Source organism: Anomaloglossus baeobatrachus, chromosome 1 (genome assembly GCF_048569485.1).
Source record: "Anomaloglossus baeobatrachus isolate aAnoBae1 chromosome 1, aAnoBae1.hap1, whole genome shotgun sequence".
NCBI classification, from domain to species: Eukaryota; Metazoa; Chordata; class Amphibia; order Anura; family Aromobatidae; genus Anomaloglossus; species Anomaloglossus baeobatrachus.
The window spans coordinates 657,480,039-657,500,770 of record NC_134353.1 but is presented as its reverse complement, the minus strand read 5'-3'; the positions used below and the strand labels follow the sequence as shown (position 1 = coordinate 657,500,770).

The window sequence follows — 20,732 nt, the reverse complement described above, 5'->3', positions numbered from 1 at the left end:
TATAATTGTATAACAAAATAACAGAAAAATAATATGCACTCAAAATTTAGGCTTCAGAGCAAAACTCTTTCAGTATTACTCGCTATTTTGTTGCACATAGATTAGTCGTTATTTTCATTATAGGAAGTAATTTCTTTTTTCAGCCAGGACTGTACAGCAATCTGTTCTGAAAATTCATCCAATTTAATAAAAGCCAGCTAAGGCTAGGTGCACACTGTTCTGCGCTTTTCCTCACGTATGCCGTAACGATGCCAGAGACAAAAGCATGTTATTTCATCTGGCCAGTATGTTTGTTTAAGGCTGGAAACACATCTATGCGAGTAAAATCGGTCCGACTGGGCTGAAAAAAACTCGGCTGATTTTAGTTCACGTTAGGACCGATTTCAACGCAACTGCGATCCTTTTTGCTCGCGTGTGCGACGCGTGTGTGTCGCGTTTGCGATGCTAGTTTCCTGCAACATCTTAATTAGCTAAATGTGATTACACATGTGTCATTTAATTAACCTTTGGAAATGTGCTGTCACAATCATCTGTTGAATAATGAATGAGCAAAGTTACTGCCACACTCGCAAATAGGAACGCTGATGTGTGTGTGTGATCCTTCTTTAAACACGCTTCCATAGGAAATCATTGAGAAAAATGGTGTGAGAAACTCGCAAAAAAGCAGCATGCTGCGATTTTTTTCTCAGTCCGATTTGGACTGAGAAAAAAATCGCAGATGAGAGCTGAATCATTGACTAACGTGTCCGATTCCAATGCGAGATTTTCTCGCATTGCTCTACTGCGAGAAACTCGCAAGTGAGAAGCAGCCCTAACTGTATAGGAAAGCGCAACAGACAGCATGTTCCTAAATGGGGGCTAAAAGATAAGACTATCTCCAAACAGCTTGATGTTCCTGTTACTACAGTTGCACTTACTGTATTATTCAGAGGTTTAAGACCTATGGGACTGTTGCCACAAAAAATATAGCCCCCAGACATGGCCGCAAAACATGGATAATAAGAATGGTGATTGTAGAACCCAAAAGCACAAGTTCCAAAAAAATTAAAGGTTACCTTTAAAGGTCAAGGTACATCAGTGTCAGATCGCATTCTTGGCTAAATTGGAATTCATTGATGAAAACCAAGAAGGAAACAACTGTTGAAAGAAAATCATTAAAAAAAAGACTGGACTTTGCCAAAATTAATCATTTTTAAAGTTTCTTGGACAATGTCCTTGGACAGATGAGACAAAACTGAACACATCAGCTGTATCTTCACATCTTCAAAAATGAAACATATAAAGAAAAGAACATTGCACCTATTACCTAATGTGAAACATTGAGGAGACTCCGTTATGTTTTGGGGCTGTTTTTGCTAAACCTGGCACAAGGTATCTTGAATCTGTGCAGGGTACAATGAAATCTTAAGACTACAAAGGCATTCTGGAGTGAAGTATGCTGCCTAGTGTCAGAAATTGTGGTCTGAGTTGCAGGTCAACTCCAACAGGGTAATGACCCAAAACAAAGCTAAAAAATATCCAAGAATGACTAAGAGCAAAGGATTGGACTATTTTGAAGTAGTCTTCTATGAGCCCTGATTTAAATCCTGTTGAACATCTGTGGAAGGGGCTAAAACATGACGTCTGGAGAAGGCACCTTTTTCAAAACTGAGACAGCTGGAGCACTTTGCTCACGAAGAGTGGGCCAAAATACCAGTGGACAGGTGCAGAAGTCTTAATGAGAGTTACAAAAATCATTTGAGTGCAGTAATTCCCTAAACGTTCATGATACAAAATGTTAAGTTCAGGGTGCCATTATTTTTGACCAAACCATTTTCAATTAGTTTATTTTTTTTAATTTTTTTTTTGTTGAAACACAATTCAAAAGCATCTGATTTTCATTCGTTGATGTTCAGTATATTTGAATTGAAAATTATTTGTGTTGGTTTCAAATTATTTCATTGTCGATTTCTCTTACTTAAACAGAAGGGGTCCAAAAAGGTTGTTAAAGTCTTTATATATAGCCTCATGTATTAATTGGTTTGCATTTTTTTTCCTCAGGGGATGGCCAGGTGGATTTTGAAGAGTTTGTGACATTACTGGGACCAAAAATTACAACTTCTGGGATCCCGGACAAATTTCATGGTGCTGACTTTGACACTGTGTTTTGGAAGGTATTTAACAAGTAATTTCACAAATCTATGGTTCTGTGCTTAACGTACGGAAGATACTCAGTATAGAAAGTTGTAGAATGAAAGAATTAATTACACTAGGGAACACAATTTTCATTGAGTTAAATCTGACACTTGTTTTTGACTACAAAAGTAGTGAATCCAAAAGTGATCCCAGTTTCTCAATATCACAACTATTTAAGCTACAGGATACCATTCTTTTGTCTCTAAAACCATAAAAAATAGGCATACAATGGAAAATAATGCAAAAATCCCCCGATTGTGATGTTTATTCAAAGCTATTTTGTTCATACATGTTACTGTAAGTCAAATTGTGGGCAAGCAGTAAAGATAGGTAGCATTTAAGGTAAAAATGTACTCTTATAGCTTTTCCTGGAGTGTTCAATCTGTGGAAATCCTGCCTGATTTTCCAACAATGGTCATCCATCGTATGTACATCCCATCCACCCTGAGGCTATGTGTCCACGTTGCTTTTTACCTGCTTTTTTGCTGCTTTTTCAACTGCAGCGTTTAATGCCAAAATAGATGTGTTCTGCTTCTCAAGCATAGTCTATGGGAATTTGGGTTTCTTGTGCACACTATGCTGTTCAAAAAGGTGCCTTTTTGTGGCAGAAATTTTGGCAAAAACTCTGCTTTGCAGTTCAAAACACAAATGGCAAAAACAGTTGACATGTTGCTTCTTTGAAAAACAGAGGTTTTGCCCAAATTTCTGTCCGTTTTTTCATGGATAGCACTCTGCCGGAAATACGGTTATGTGAACCTGGCCCAATTTTGTATCCACCCAAACATCATTATGCCCTTATTGGCATCTGGTTACAAGTGCTTTAATCCACAGGGTGGGCCATAAGTATGGATACACCCTGTTAAAATGGAAGTGGTTACTGATATCACCTTACCGTTCACGGCATATTAGTACATAGGAGGAGCAAAACATTTGAGGCTGGGTGACACCCATGGCAGCCATCTACAAAGCTGCCATTTTGAATTCAACTTTATTCTTTTTTATCAAGGTGTATCCATACTTATGGTCCACTCAGGGTGTATCCATACTTATGGCCCACCCTGTACTATTATAACATATGTAACTTAGGCCCTCTTCACACGTAAGTGATTCCAGTACATATGATGCCGTTTTCATACGTACCGGAATCACGGACATATGTAGATCCATTAAAATCAATGGGTCTGTGCAAACATCAGTGTTTTCACTGTGTGTCTGTATGGCGCACACACGTTTTTGTTTGTTCTGGATGGAGACAAGTCAGTTTTTCTCTGACAGCACTGATGTCACACAGACCACACAGTGTGATCTGTGTGACATGTACTGGAGAAAACCCATGTCTTTGAAATAAAATGAATTTCTATCCTCACCTGTCTCCAGCGATGCTGTGTTCAGCGATCCTGTCACTTGCATCAGGGCCCGCTCATTATGCTCTTTGCATATTCACTGCACCGTAGACTCAGAAGCAGCAGTGCCATAGAAAGCTGCACCATGGACAGCAGCGCAGGGTACAGGTGAGTAAAAAGTTCCTGATCTCCGTGTGGTATCAAATGTGTCATTCACAAATGTGTGAATGACACATTGCCGGATGCGCTCCACAGTGGAACGCACACATTCTTGGGATCCCTCTCTCCCTCTCTTACTCATTTCCACACATGCGCACCAACACATCTGCGGACAAGCACACGACAGCACACACTGCTGTCGGTACCTGTCCCGCTCGCATTGACCACGGTTGCGTGACCGGAACTGATGTCAGACGCCGCACGACCATGAATTTCACAATCAATTGGTGCCAAATTCAACATGAAAGGAATTCACACACAACACATTACCATGTTCCCTTGAGACAGACGGTGAAACGTGCGTTGGGAGCTTCCCTGGGGTCCCTGGTATGTGGCTATTTGTCGTATGATTTTTATTATGTGTATGATATAGATATTTCTTCTGTATATCACTACTGTGGATAATCATGGCGGTATGGTCACCTTCTTACTTAGACTGAATATGTTCAGTGCATCAACTTTTTATTAATTTAGTTTAGTAAAATATACTGTTTTTTATATACAAACAGTGAATCTTTCTAGCACAATGCATTTTATGATTACAAGCACTATACTGTATATTTATTATGTGAATGATGGCTATACACTGAACATATTACCTATTCTATGACCATTCCACTTAGGCATTACAATGACAGTCTGTGTGCAATAAGTACCACATGTGTATGGAGATACTTTATATAAAATTGCATAGGCCTATTATACCTTATATATTCAGTATTTAATTGAGCACTTTGCACCTTACTGATGTATATTTATTAATGTATTATGGTATTCTGAATATTTATCAAGTAATTCCCTATTCAACTGTCTAGACTATTTCCCTACAATCATGTTGGTATAAAATACAGGCATATTTGCAACATATAAGTCACTATAGACCATTTATGACATTGATCATTTATTCATTTATTTATTTATTTATTTATAACCACCCAAGGGTATTTTATTCTCACTGTATATCCTCTCCGTTTTATTTTATCTGTATATTTTAATATCCAATTTTTCTATAATAAAAATTATTGTGATTAAATTATGTGTTTCATTATAATTTATGTAGGTATAGTTGATCATGTGTACTGGAATAATTAATATGGTTTTTGGTATATTGAAATAATACGCTATGTTGAAAACTTGTCACAAAAGATTATCTCACCTCAGAGAAGTAAGATAAGCATAAGGATTAGAGATGAGCGATCCTAATTGACAAAGATCGGAAAATGTTAAAATCGAATGATCTTTGGCCAAATCAGATCGGGATTGGACATCCGAGCATTTACCGCAAAAGTCAGCAATCTTGCCATGGATCGGTTAATGATCAAATGACAAAAAAAATCCCCTCCCTGCCCATCACAGCCATGTCATATATTAACATGACTGTGATTGACCACTTTAAGGAAAAAAAAAAAGAAGCGAAAGGGATAAAGCAGTACAAACTTACCCCGTCCCCACAGCTGCAAGTCTACTTTCGGGTCCAACAATTTTCACTAATGTATATTCACTGCTTTCCCCGTTCACTGGCATCTCTAATTGGCCGCTGTTGGACCATGCCCCCACCCTCTGAGACAGTATCTGTGATTGGTTGGCATCACAGTCCCTGTCTGTGAGTCTATATCGTGGTGTAAAATAAATAAATAAATAAAACAATTGGCATACGGTCCCCCCTGTATTGATACCAGCACAGATAAAGCCCATAGCTGCAGCCCCCAACTGTGCGCTTTTCTTGGCGGTGTATCAACATAAGAGGAACTGCATGCAGATTTTTTTTAAATTATTTAAATAAATAAATAATTTAAAGATCCCGGAGCATGGTCTCCCCCAATTTTGATACCCAGTGTCATGTAAAACTCTTGAAGGGTCCTTACCCCCCTCCCCACCATCAGCCACAGATCGTCATGACGATTAACTGATCGGCCTGGAAGTTTAGGAATTTATGACTCGGGTAATGGTAGCGCTACAGCCAAAAAGTGCACACAAAAAACATTTCTTTGTTCTTTTGGAGGGAAAAACTATTAAAACAGTTTTTAGGCGCTCCGGTAACGCTAGAAAAATGAAAAGCATATTGCCAGAATCCCTGAATCCAGCGCACCGTTTAGCTTTACTAGGAGATTGCTGGTATAGTGACAAATGGGTATTTTGCAATATAATCATTCTAGATGCATTGTGTTTGGTATCTACAAAAATGTAAAATTGAGAGATAAAATATGACACTAATATCTTTCACCGTGTGGCCCAGGGGCAAAGATATAGGAAAAGCTAGAATTAAGGAACTTTGTGACAATCTTGGCACAGCCCACAAGAGATCGTAAAATGAGGTCACAGAGATGGGAGTTACTTGAGGGCATAAGAGCGATTAGCTTATTGCTGGGGGTAGTCAGTATTGGAAGGCACTGTTAAGTGGTGATGCAGGCCATTTTTCTACCATCTTCTTGTCTTGGAGACCTTCCCTCTCTAAATTCGGACGTCACATCTATGGCACGAGTTTAGTAAGTTTCATGTGTATCCCTTTTATTTTTATGTAACTGTCTATATTGTATTTGTATTGTTCCCGTTTGTAAATTCTTGTATATTATTTAAACACTGCCTATTTTCGGATTAAATATATAAAATTTAATAGTTTGTTTCCTCCTGTTCTTTATACGAACCCAAACCCTTCCGAGAAGCCTTCTGCCATCTGAAATGGGTCCCCAGCTATCCCTAAAGTTGGGTGGTGGCAGCGGAATTATTGTGTAGAATTATTGGGGTGCTATCATTAAGGGTACAGAGGTATATATATACTCCATTAGCGGGAATCGGTGATATACATTTACCCTTGCTATGAGACTTCCAATATTTGGCATCATTAGCTCAGCAGCCTCATTTTGTTTATTGTCCCTCAGTACCAATAGTGGCCTGCTGACAAGAGGGGTGATAGAGAGCAGTCTGATTTTGACAAATTAGTGAACAGCGGCGGGACATCTGAGTGACCCCCCCCAGCTGTTCGTGACAAATTGGTGGCAGTCGTGGGATATCTGAGTGACTCCCCCAGCTGTTCGTGACACCCAGCCAACATAAATCCCGACAGCTGGGGGCTGGTATTTTCAGGCTGGGGAGACCCGTGGTTATTGAGAGCCCCAAAGCTTAAAAATAGCAGCCTGCAGCTGCCCAGGATTGTCGCATCCATTAGATGCAATGATCCCGGCAGTTTACCCGGATCTTCCCATTACCCTGATTTGGTGGCTATCGGGGTAATAAGGGGTTTATGGGAGCTCACAGCTGTCACTAAGCCCTGGATTAGTGATGGGGAGGGTATATGAGATCCCCCTCCCCACCACTAACCCAATTAGTAAAAAGAAATAAACACAAACCCACAGAAAAATTCTTCACTTAAAAAAATATAAAAAACACCCTCTTTCAATTTATTAACCCCCAAAACACCCAGGTCCAACGTAATCCCCACTGTGAGGTCTCACGTCGCTTCCAGTTCTGCTACATCAGAATTCACAGCGAGGGCCATATAGCATGGCTGCCTGCTGTGACCTTTAGGCTGAGACTGAGCCGCACGATCAGCGGTGATGTCACGCAAGTTATTTGCGGACACAACTGGAGGTTCCCACGGCCCTCCACCTGTGACTGCAGGTGAGCTGACCTCAGCTGACCTCATTGAACTCAGAGTGATAAGGGTCAGAGATAAATAGCAGCCCTGACGGCTTCTCCTCGCCAATGACAAGGATGTGGATGATACATTATTTATAATTTATATATACTTTAGCTCCAAGGGCTGCGTACAACAAATGAACAAAAGTTAATGCCAAATTTACACTGATGAGCAAAAGGGTAACAATGTTTTGAACGTTTGACTTTCAGGCTCCAGCTTCGAACTTGAGACTATCTTCATTTTATAAACAAACATCTTGGCTATCCCATACACAAATTTGACTTGCAACTATTTAGCATATGATTAACTATTCAGATTCTTGTCATGTCACTGCATTATTACGCTCCTAAAATTCAAAATTTTAGTTTTTATTATTTTGTTAATATTTTGTAAATCCACCTTTGGCTTTCAACACTGCCTGAATCCTTCTGTGCATGCTCTAAAGCTCATTTTAGCATATCTCGACCGAAATGTGATCCCAGTGTTGGTGCATAGTAGTTAACTCACTTGGATATGTATACAGCTTTCTCTTCAACTCAACCCACAAGTGTTTGATTGGATTGAGGTTTGGAGACTGTGGGGGCCAATTCAGCACCTCTATTTCATTATCATTGAATTATTTCTTCGCTAATCTTGATGTATGCTTCAGGTCCATTGTTCTGCCTGATTATGTCATCCTCTTTATTCCTCTAGTACTTAAGTGTACAAAGTAACTATTCTCGTAGGATACTCACAAATTGTTCTGCATTGCAGACCACCATTCATCCTGGTCACGTATCCAATGCGTTTGGTTGTGAAACAACCCCATATCATCAGGCTTCCTCCACCAAACTTGACAGTTCCTTCAATTTCTAGATCATTAGCCTCTTTTGCCCTTGTTTCTTCCAGACTCATTTGCACACATCAGAGCTTAATCTATTGAGTTCCATCTCATCACTCCAAATCCTCCATTACCAATCTTCTGCTGTCCACTTTTCAGACGTTTTTGCAAACTCGAGCCAATGCTTCTTCACCTTTTTTCGGGCCACTAATCCAGACTTGTGTAACATGCATTGCATGGTACTTGCATGGACGTTTGTGATCTCACTACTACAAAGCATATTACACTACCGAGTTTGTCACACAAAAACTGATAGATGTTGTGATGAGCTGACTTGTAGACTCCAATATTTTGTCTGGACGTCCACCTCTTGGCTTGTAAATGTGTAGGGATAAAAGTAATATCTGAATGAGACAAAGGCACAGCTGGTGTCTTATCCCAGTTTAAATAGAATAAAGAGCTCGGAAACACGCACCAGGGGCACAACTACCAATCAAGTATAGTATATCACCAAGTTGGCTGCCGCAGACCCAGCTGATACATCGGTAACAACAGGATAGAGGAAAGGTTTAACCCGTGCTGCCGTGGAGATAGACAGGAAAACTTCCGGAGGTAATTCTTGCTGCCATGTCTGTTACCTGTGAGCCTTTTTTCAAATTTCAGCGTCCTGTAAATAAGGATCCACTTTGTATTAGTTCTTGATGTACATCAGTGGTTTTCTACTCCTGATGAAGGAGTCAGTTAGACTCTGAAAGGCATTGAAAAATGAAATCACGAAGAATTAACCTCTGGAGTTTTTCCTAGGAGCACAGGTTAACCCTTTCCTCTTACAACTGTGTAGGGGTGGCATGGGCTAGTTGTAGTCACAGGCAAGGACGAAACCCAGCTGCTGAGGCAGCCCTGCTGTATCAGTCCCACCTGCTGTATCAGTCCCACCTCTGCAGTGCAAGGGATCATTTTTGGGGACATATCGTGCATGGTACTCACTTGTGGGCTGTCTTGATCTTCCAGACTACTTTTAATCTGCCAGCTGCAGCAGATTCCCTTTCTTTCAAGCATCACTCAGACAGAGTCCAATTCAACAATAAACAGTTCTTTACTTGTCATTTCACGTAACACTTGCAGAACAGGTACATTACAGGCACTTTTCTTCAACATTACAAGGGCAGCAGATTCTTCCATCATTAACACTAGAGTTGAGCACGGTTCGCGGTTCGAGGTTCTCCAGTTCGCGGCTCGAGTGATTTTGGGGGCTGTTCTAGATCGAACTAGAACTCGAGCTTTTTGCTAAAGCTCGATAGTTCTAGATACGTTCGAGAACGGTTCTAGCAGCAAAAAGCAGGGCTTTTTACAGCTACAGTGTGCAGGAGCCATCGCTGGCAGCCTGCCAGAAGCTGGTAACCAAGATAAACATCGAGTATCCAAGCAAAGCGCTTTGGTTAGTAACCCGATGTTTATCCTAGTTACGTGCAGGAAGCCCACACTTCCCCGCTCAGCTCACTCCGCCCCCTCCTGCACGCGGCATGTACACACACACTCACTCACACACACACACGTCCCCAGCCATGCAGTCCATGACACTGACGTCCTCCTGGCACTCTGCACACATAGTCCCGCTCGGCTTACCTGCGGTGATGAAGTCCCGACCTCAGCGCTGTCACTGTCCTCCATGGCCGCCGCTTGTCACATCACCTTCTCTCGCTTCCGACCCGAGACTGACTAGCGGTGACGTCACGGGCCTCTCGCGATACTTGGCTGTGAAGGCGGCGGTCATTGAACTCAATGACAGGTGCTGTCAGCAGTGCAGGAGATCAGCGCAGGTAATGTACCTCGCTGACAGCAGCACTTGTCATCCCCCTGCAGTGACCTGGGCTGACCCATTGATGTTAGCTCAGGTCACTGCACTGCTCTCCCAGCCAATGGGGAACATCCTGCTCTTCATTGACTGGTACAGTGTGGATCGTCATGGCAACCCCTTGGATTACACCAGACCTGGATTTGTTTTTCTTTCTAATAAATTGGTTATGAGAACACTGTGGAAAGAGAGCGCAATAGGGTCTTACCCTACAAACAAATAGGGTGTAAATCACAGAGGTTACTCACCAAGTGGAGTTGTGAAAGTCACAACCACTATAAGGGCATATATAATGGGTCAGCGGCAGCAGTTACCCCTTGGTTGAAAACGTGTTCTTGTAAGGAGAAGGGTATTTTAGGTACCACGCCAACGACCACTCATGCAGGGGATGAATTTAACGTAACTTTATTCCATGCTCAGGTCTACGCATTTCAGGAGGCTCTGCTCCCTTTGTAAACATCAGGGATGCAGTAGATTACACTCTGGTAATGAATGAGTACTACCGGGGGCCAGCTTATCCGATACTAATCAAAGGGTATGAAATGCATACCGGACTGCCAGTCCACACAGGTGCTTATACCTTTGTGAATATCAGAAGTTTGGACTAGTGGCTAATGTGATCGCTCAATGAGAATACTGAACAAAAAAGATTTCTTTCTTTCTCTAGAAAACGGGCCAATGCCCAGGTGCCAAACACCTAATGTTTTTAGTCTTAAGGCCCCGTCACACTAAGCAACATCGCTAGCAACATCGCTGCTAACGAACAACTTTTGTGACGTTGCTAGCGATGTTGCTGTGTGTGACATCCAGCAACAACCTGGCCCCTGCTGTGAGGTCGTTGGTTGTTGCTGAATGTCCTGGGCCATTTTTTAGTTGTTGCTGTCCTGCTGTGAAGCACAGATCGCTGTGTGTGACAGCGAGACAGCAACAACTAAATGTGCAGGCAGCAGGAGCCGGCTTCTGCAGAGGCTGGTAACCAATGTAAACATCGGGTAACCAAGAAGCCCTGTCCTTGGTTACCCGATATTTACCTTTGATACCAGCCTCCCCCGCTCTCACTGTCAGTGCCGGCTCCTGCTCTGTGCACATGTAGCTAGCTGCAGGACACATCGGGTTAATTAACCTGATGTGTGCTGTAAGTAGGAGAGCAGGGAGCCAGCGCTAAGCAGTGTGCACTGCTCCCTGCTCTGTGCACATTTAGCTGCAGCACACATCAGGTAATTAACCCCATGTGTGCTGTAGCTAGGAGAGCAAGGAGCCAGCGCTCAGTGTGCGCTGCTCCCTGCTCTCTGCACATGTAGCTGCAGCACACATCGGGTAATTAACCCGATGTGTGCTGTACTAGGAGAGCAAGGAGCCAGCGCTCAGTGTGCGCTGCTCCCTGCTCTCTGCACGTGTAGCTGGTCACTGGTTGCTGGTGAGCTCACCAGCAACTCGTGTAGCCACGCTCCAGCGATCCCTGCCAGGTCAGGTTGCTGGTGGGATCGCTGGAGCGTCGCAGTGTGACAGCTCACCAGCAACCTCCTAGCAACTTACCAGCGATCCCTATCGTTGTTGGGATCGCTGGTAAGTTGCTTAGTGTGACGGTACCTTTAATCCTATTTAGGAAGTGTGACCAGATAATCCTGAAGCAGGAGATAGTATGATTAGGGGAAGGAGATGAAGTTCCTGGTGGTGGAGAAACTCCTGTGTGAATACCAATTGGAATCCGGATTCCAATCGGTATTCACACAGGAATTTCTCCACCACCAGGAACTTCATCTCCTTCCCCTAATCATATTATCTCCTGCTTCAGGATTATCTGGTCACACTTCCTAAATAGGATTAAGACTAAAAACATTAGGTGTTTGGCACCTGGGCATTGGCCTGTTTTCTAGAGAAAGAAAGAAATCTTTTTTGTTCAGTATTCTCATTGAGCGATCACATTAGCCACTAGTCCAAACTTCTGATATTCACAAAGGTATAAGCACCTGTGTGGACTGGCAGTCCGGTATGCATTTCATACCCTTTGATTAGTATCGGATAAGCTGGCCCCCGGTAGTACTCATTCATTACCAGAGTGTAATCTACTGCATCCCTGATGTTTACAAAGGGAGCAGAGCCTCCTGAAACGCGTAGACCTGAGCATGGAATAAAGTTACGTTAAATTCATCCCCTGCATGAGTGGTCGTTGGCGCGGTACCTAAAATACCCTTCTCCTTACAAGAACACGTAATAAATTGGTTAAAAAGGGAATGTATCGGGGAGTGTTTTTTCAAATAAAAATGTGTTTGTCGTCTATTTTTTTTTATTACTGACTGGGTTGGTGATGTCGGGTATCTGATAGACGCCTGACCTCACCAACCCCAGGGCTTGATGCCAGGTGACATTACACATCTGGTATTAACCCCATATATTACCCCATTTGCCACCGCACCAGGGCACGGGATGAGCTGGGGCGAAGCACCAGGATTGGCGCATCTAATGGATGCGCCACTTCTGGGGCGGCTGCGGCCTGCTATTTTTAGGCTGGGGAGAGTCCAATAACCATGGACCTCCCTAGTCTGAGAATATCAGACCCCAGCTGTCTGCTTTACCTTGGCTTGTGATCCAATTTTGGGGGGACCCCTACGTGTTTTTTTTTTTTAATTATTTATTTAATTTAAAATAACAGCGTGGGGTGCCCTCAGTTTTGGATTACCAGCCAAGGTGAGGCTGCCAGCTGTGATCTGCAGGCTGCAGCTGTCTGCTTTACCCTAGCTGGCTACAAAAATAGGGGGAACCCTACGTAATTTTATTTTTTCATTTTTTTGGCTAAATACAAAGCTAAGCACCCCTTAGTTCGACATGAAAGGCACCAAAGGGTGCAAAATTACAAAATGCAGGAGAGTGGGACATTATGTGTCTTTCTGCCATTATAATGATAGAAAAGACTGATATGAAGTGTACAAGCACAGGAAAATCACCAGAGCGCTCTACGCTGTGAAAAGCAGTAGAAAATGGCACTGGAGTGAACATGTGACCGCCTCATGTAGGTTGAAGCTAAGGATCCTGGGTAAATTTATGTATTTTCCCTCCTTCAGTTTTTTTGCAGTACACAAAAAAAACGGAAGGCACACGGATGACAAACAGATGACATACGGACCTTCTACGGAACGGAAACGGATGCCACACGGATGCACCCGTGAAAAAAAACGGACTGTTTTTTGCAGACCACAAAAATGGATCGGTCGTGTGAATGTAGCCTTATTCTGATCTGCCGTTTATAAACAGCAGGCAGAAATAAGTGAATAAGGCCCCCCAGCGTCAGAAAATCTCCGCGGTTTCAGGGCTAGCTGAGACCCTGGAGATCATGATTCAGGACGGTTTTTCCGGTCCCCGCTCACGTGATCACAGGTATACACCGTATACCGATGATCACGTTACAGTAAATGACAGCGCCGGTAAAAAATTATTTATCTCCCATCTGGCATGAACAAACATGATAAATCTCCTCCCCGGTCCCCTCCGGTCCCCTGGTGTCGCCAAAGTGCCCCCCCGATGCCCTCCCAGAAATCCAAGATGACCGCGCGCACAGCAGCGCGCCAGCCGCATTCACCCTACTCCTCTGATTTCTGTCGCATGTGCCATGACACATGCGACAGAAAACTCCTCCCCAGGCCCTGCCAGGTCACCCCCTATAACCCCACCGGTGTTCCCCGGTGTCCCATGGTACCTGTGCAGTGTTGATCCCCCCACAGCCCTCTCCTTCACAATAGATGCTGCCGCATGCACAGAGCGGCTGTCAGCTCAGCTTCCTGTGTTCAGACACAGTGAGTGGTGGTTATGCATCTGTAAGCTAAATGGGCGGCACGGTGGCTCAGTGGTTAGCACTGCAGTCTTGCAGCGCTGAGGTCCTGGGTTCAATTCTCACCAAGGGCACCATCTGCAAGGAGTTTGTATGTTCTCCCCGTGTTTGCGTTGGTTTCCTCCGGCTTCTCCGGTTTCCTCCCACACTCCAAAGACATACAGCGCTATGGAATTAATAACGCTATATAAATGAATACATTATTATTATTATTACTGCAATGCCCTGCTCATGAGGTAAGGAACATAATTGATCAGGAGAGTACATTTCCACTACATTTCCACTTTTACTACATTTCCAAATGGAGGGATTTGCTTTTATAGTTTCCCTGCTGAACGACTACCAAACATGAGAGTCCGTTATACGCCACAAGAAAACACACCTAAATAGCGAGCTCTGTTGTTAAGTATTCATTCAGCTGGATAACTGGACTTAAAGGGGTATTCCATCTCCAAGATCCTATCCCCAATATATAGTAGGTGGAATAGCAATAATATCAGCAAATACCAATATTTGGAAATGTAGAATAGTTCTCCTGATTAGGCATGCCCTTACCTCATGAGCAGGGCATTGCAGCTTTGGTAGCAACCATTACGACATGGACTCTGCTGCTGTGGACCCGGGGATAGTGAGTGAGATTCATTGCACCCACACTCCTCACATGAAGGGTCTGCACTCCTAGAAAATGGGGGATACGTTCCCTGAGTGTCTCCCCCCATATTCTAGACGGTCCAGAGTCGTCGTGGGATCCCTTTTTTTTTTTCTTACAATAAATTGGTGAAAGAGGAAATGTTTTGGGGACTGTTTTTTCAAATAAATTTCTTTTGTCGATTTTTTTTTTTTGTTAGTACTGACAGTTTATGATGTTGGGTATCTAATGGACGCCATGACATCACAAACTGCTGGGCTTGATCTCAGGTGACTTTACAGCTAGTATCAACCCGATTTATTACCCCGTTTGCCACTGCACCAGGGCACGGGATGAGCTGGGGTGAAGCGCCAGGATTGGCGCATCTAGTGGATGCGCCACGTCTGGGGTGCCTGCGGCCTGCTATTTTTAGGCTGTGAAGGCCCAATAACTATGGACCTTCCCACCCTGAGAATACCAGACCACAGCTGTCCGCTTTACCATGGCTGGTGATCCAATTTGGGGGGGACCCTACTTTTTTTGTGTAATTATTAATATTTATAAAATAATTATAAAAAAATAGCCTGGGGGGACCTCCACATTGGATCCCCAACCACGGTAAAGCTGCCAGCTGTGGTTTTCAGGCTACAGCCATCTGCTTTACCCTAGCTGGCTATCAAAAATGGGGGGACCCAACGTCATTTTTTTTTTTAACTATTTTTTAAATAGAAAAAATTAATGGGCTTCCCTGTATTTTGATTGCCAACCAAGGTAACGGCAGGCACATGGGGGTGGCAACCCATAGCTGTCTGCTTTATCTGCGCTGAGAATCAAAAATACCGCGGAGCGCTACGTCATTTTTTTTAAAGATTTATTTTTACAGCACTGTGATGTCCAGCAATCAAAATACAGGGAAGCCCATTTTGTTTTTAGTTATTTAAATAAATAATTAAAAAAAATATATATGGGCTCCCGCTGCATTTTTTGTATTGCTAGCTAAGGGTAATCCAAGCAGCTACTGGCTGCTAACCCCCACTGCTTGGTGTTACCTTCACTGGCAATGGAAAATCCAGGGAAGCATTTTTTATTTTTTTTGCCAAAAAACTACAAAAAAAGGACGTGAGCTTCGCCATATTTTTGTATGCTAGCCAGGTATAGCAGGCAGGTGCTGGAAGAGTTGGATACGGCGCCAGAAGATGGCGCTTCTATGAAAGTGCCATTTTCTGAGGCGGCTGCAGACTGCAATTCGCAGCAGTGGGGCCCAGAAAGCTCAGGCCAACCTGTGCTGCGGATTCCAATCCCCAGATGCCTAGTTGTACCTGGCTGGACACAAAAATGGGGCTAAGCCTACGTCATTTGTTTTCTAATTATTTCATGAAATTCATGAAATAATAAAAAAAGGGCTTCCCTTTATTTCTGGTTCCCAGCCGGGTACAAATAGGCAACTGGGGGTTGGGGGCAGCCGTACCTGCCTGCTGTACCTGGCTAGCATACAAAAATATGGCAAAGCCCACATAATTTTTTCAGGGGGCAAAAAACTTCTGCATACAGTCCTGGATGGAGTATGCTGAGCCTTGTAGTTCTGCAGATGCTGTCTGTCTGTATGGAGAAGAGCAGACAGCAGCTGCAGAACTACAAGGCTCAGCATACTCCATCCAGGACTGTATGCAGAAGTTTTTTGCCCACCAAAAAAATGACGTGGGCTTCGCCATATTTTTGTATGCTAGCCAGGTACAGCAGGCAGCCACGGGCTGCCTCCAATCCCCAGTTGCCTATTTGTACCCGGCTGGGAACCAAAAATATAGGGAAGCCCGTTTTTTTTAATTATTTCACTTATTTCATGAAATAATTAAAAAACAAATGATGTGGGCTTCGCCCCATTTTTGTGTCCAGCCAGGTACAACTAGGCAGCTGGGGATTGGAATCGCAGCACAGGTTAGCCCGAGGTTTCTGGGCGCCTCTGCTGCGAATTGCAGTCCGCAGCCGCCCCAGAAAATGGCGCTCTCATAGAAGCGCCATCATCTGGCGCTGTATCCTGTTGTAGCTGTTCTGTTTTGTCACAAGTCAGCTTATGGGATCACCAGCGAGGTCCTCTTGAGTTAGGCCTCTTCAGACCTAATCAAGATCGAGCGCTCGGAGAGAAAAGACCAGCATCCATGTGAGCATGATCAATTTCTTCTGTTTATTTAAGGAAAGTACAGTTTATTTATACCATTTACAGATCAATGTGATATTGCAAAAGAAAGAGAAAAAAAACTTCTAGCTGAACTTTACCAGTTGTTCATATGACCTTTAAGTTTTAGCAAAACAAAAATGTAGAGTCATGCATATGAGATAAGGAGAAGATTAGAAGAACATTTAGAGACCATAATAATCCTTGAGCCGGTCTCTTATTCCGTAGGCTCCATGACTATGAACTACCATCAGATATACTTACTAATAACAATAAATCTTTAATGAAGAAATAGAGAAACTATTAACCCTTCTATATCAATTTCCCCCTTTTGTAAATGGTATAACCTTCACTACACGGTCAGTAGGCGTCCAAACAGGAGCTGCTGGCTCATGGGCCTAGTACCCATGAGGGGTCTTCCTACCACTTCACCCATCCACCCTCAGTGTGGACACCTACTCCCGGTCAGCAGAGGCCATTTGGGGTCCGTAGTAAACTACAGAGGGTTCAATGCTGGGACTCTTAGAACATACATTATTCATTAGTTTAGGTAATGCATATATCAATGTTTTTACAGCTATATAAAGCAGTAGACAGAACAACAATAATTGCATACAGGTTTGTATAATGCCAGAAACCCAACCTGCTATGCCCTTAAACCAATTGGCTGGATTCATAAAAGAAAATGTATTTCCCCACCAGGAGTCCTTGTTGGCATCGTGCTCTTTTAACCATTTATCCCTAAGTTCACTTGTTTTCTGTATATCTGCTCTAACCTGGAGGTTGCCTGCAGGGTCAATGTAATGGCAACAGGCAGGACCAATTATTTGACACATTCCGCCGTCTTTTGCTGTCACAAAGTCTAGTACTATAGTATGCTGGTTAGTGACTACAATTAATTGTTTTTGTATAGCATTGGTAGCATTTAGAATCTCAAGAACCCGAAAAATTTGATCATCCAGGTAGTCAGTGGACTCTACTAGCTTGTCCCACATTTGCATTAAGAAAGGGTGTATGAAAATAGCACTAAATACCTTATTTGCTTTTCCCAATTCTACTACATGAGGCCTACCATTTGGCCGGGGTTTATTATCTGCTGCTCGTTTATACAAGGTATGAATTGGGACAGCTGCTACATCTACTTTACTATGAGGAACTATGAAAGTGGCAGGTGTAAGTCTGGCAAGTGTGCAAACCCCTCTCATGTCAGGGCTCACCCACTTGTGAGCACGATTCCCACAAACCAAAAACACTCCCTCTGGGAAAATACAAAAGTGAGTTTGACTTTGTACACAATAAAGCAGATTCAGAAGCCCCTTCATGACTTTATGAGCACACCATGTATTGTTCATTTGTTTTCCGGTCATACCCGAGATACAGCTACCCCGCTCCCTCCTAAAAGTCCGTCTAATAAATGATGATGTACAGCCCTCAATACCCTTCTGATATACTGTCTCATTGTCCTTGGTTGAGTCATGTGTATGTATATAGAAACAGTTATTGTCTTCTCCACAATTTCCAACACCATTGTATTGAAGACTGAACCATAATCCATCATGGGGAATGGGGCCCGAATGAGGAATCTTAGTCTTTATTTTGGCAATTATGCCCATGTCTGAATCGTATTCCATCCACCACGAGTATCCATCGGGTCGTGTGATATTTAGCTGGAACCAGGGTTTAGTGACCCATCCAACTATAGTCAATGTAGCAGATACATCACGAGGTACATCTTCTCCCAAAAATCTAGATTGAGTCCAGGTTTCATTGTGTATACAGTCTGGTACCAACACCTCCTGTGGTTCCAGAGGTAAGGCTAAATAAGGCATAGTCTTTGAAGAAATAGGACTGTGTGTGCAGATCCAACAGTCTTTTGGCTTTTCTCCCTCCATGTCCTCAGTAAGAGAAATATGGTGGCGAATGAGTTTATTATCCCAGTCCGTATTAAAAAGTTCGCTCAGTGTCTTTGTTTGTTGCAGCAACCCTGCTACACCTAGCAGGATAATTAGCAAAACTGTCATTCTGCCGGTGGAGTGACCTTTTTACAGTGACTGGCGTGGATCCAGGTGGGTTTTCCCTCAAGTTTCACTGAGGTGGATGTGGTCAGCTGGACTTGGAATGGGCCATCAAAGCGTGGATCTAGGCTCCTTCTCACGTGTCTGCGCACGACCACCCAATCACCTGGATTCAGCTGATGCACATCTGCACTTGCATTGGGATCTGGAATGGATGAAAAGACATGTTTATGCACCACATTAAGTCTTTCCTGTAAGGCCTGGACGTAGGCTGTCATAGTGCCGTGCTGCATCTGTAACACTTGTGGAAAGTAGAGACCTGTTTTTGGGGCACTACCAAAAAGGACTTCAAAAGGAGACAAGCCTGTCTTTCTATTTGGAGTGTGTCTGACTGAAAAGAGTGCCAGGGATAAGCACTCTACCCAATTCTTTCCTGTCTCTGCCATGGCCTTTTGAATTTTTAGTTTAAGTGTCCCGTTTAATCTCTCTACTTTTCCACTGCTCTGTGGATGATAAGGGGTATGGAATGCCTGCTCTATTCCCAGGGCCTGCATAATGTCCCTCATTATTTCTCCAGTGAAGTGTGTACCCCTGTCACTTTCTATGGCTTCTGGGATGCCATACCGACAGACTAGTTCCTTCATCAGTTTTTCTGCAGTTGTTTTAGCATTTGCACATTTTACTGGATAGGCCTCAACCCATCCTGAGAAGAGATCTACACATACCAGGACGTATTCATACACTCCTACCTTGGGTAGTTGTATGTAGTCTATTTGCAGTCGTTGAAACGGATAGAGCGGTTTGGGTGTTGCTTTCTTAGGGACTTTTACTGTTTTACCTGGGTTGTGTTGTGCGCAGATAATGCAGGATTGTACATGTTTGGAGGCTACGTAACTGAAGCCAGGAGCGATCCAGAAGGCATTCACCTGGTTACACATGTGACTTTTTGAGGCGTGAGTGGGGCCATGTGTTGCTTGTGCCATCATAGGGAACAGGGACCTTGGTAAACACAACTTTCCCATACTCCATTCGAGTTCAGCCCAGCTCCCATTTTCCCCCAGTGTTCCTTCTCTGTTTGGGCAGCCTGATGCTGGAGGGATTTCAGGACATCCAGACTCACTGTGGCTGGGACTTGCTGGCTCCCTGCCACTATCCTCTGATCCCTAGGCCTCTTTGCCGCTGCTTTCGCAGCTGCATCCGCCCTTCTATTGCCCGCTACCTCCAGTGAGTCACCTTTTGTGTGTGCTTTCACCTTAATGATGCCAACCTGGACTGGTAACATTAGTGCCTCCATTAACCGTTTTACCAATTCTGCATTTTTAATAGGCTTACCAGCTGACGTAAGAAAAGCTCTACTTCTCCAGATAGGGCCAAAATCATGACAGATCCCAAATCCATACTTTGAGTCTGAATAAACATTAATTTTCCTACCTGACCCCGCTCTACACGCCTCAATGAGCGCTGTTAGCTCCGCCTCCTGCGCGGACATGTGCGGCGGGAGTGGTTCAGCTCGGATTACCTCATGCGAGGATACTACTGCATATCCAGTGTAGAATCTCCCATCCAGGTGGTATCTGGAGCCATCTACAAAAAACTCAAAATCTGCATTAGTAATAGGTGTATCATAGACATGTGGAAAACCTGCTGTCTCCTGACTCATCAGCTCTATGCAGTCATGCTCGTGCGTCATGTCAAAGTATTCATCCTCACTTGCTACCATTGTCACCAATTCCCCCTTTTCTGAATCTACTGGCAAAAGGGTGGCTGGATTCAGAACATTACACCTCTTGAGGGTGACATACTCAGGAATCAGAAGGGCACATTCAAGTCTGAGCTGTCTGGCCATAGACAGGTGTTTCGGTTGGACTTGCACAAGTATAGCATGGATGTCATGCGGGGAGTAAATTGTTAAGGGAAATGTCAATGTGATCTCGCAAGCTTTCCCTAGCAGTATTGCAGCAGCCGCTACAGCACGGACACATGTGGGTGACCCTCTGACAACTGGGTCCAATCGCGCTGAGTAGTAAGCTATTGGTCTTTG

The 20,732-nt window shown here is 43.6% G+C and overlaps 1 protein-coding gene across 1 annotated transcript in view; it reads left to right on the top strand.

Annotated features, from left to right (window-relative positions):
• CABP7 (calcium binding protein 7) overlaps window positions 1-20,732 on the top strand; it is a 356,261-nt gene that overhangs the window by 279,880 nt on the left and 55,649 nt on the right. Inside the window, exon 3 of the mRNA XM_075319971.1 lies at window positions 2,041-2,153. Within this exon, the coding sequence (XP_075176086.1) occupies window positions 2,041-2,153 (113 nt within the window). The remainder of the gene's footprint in view (window positions 1-2,040; window positions 2,154-20,732) is intronic.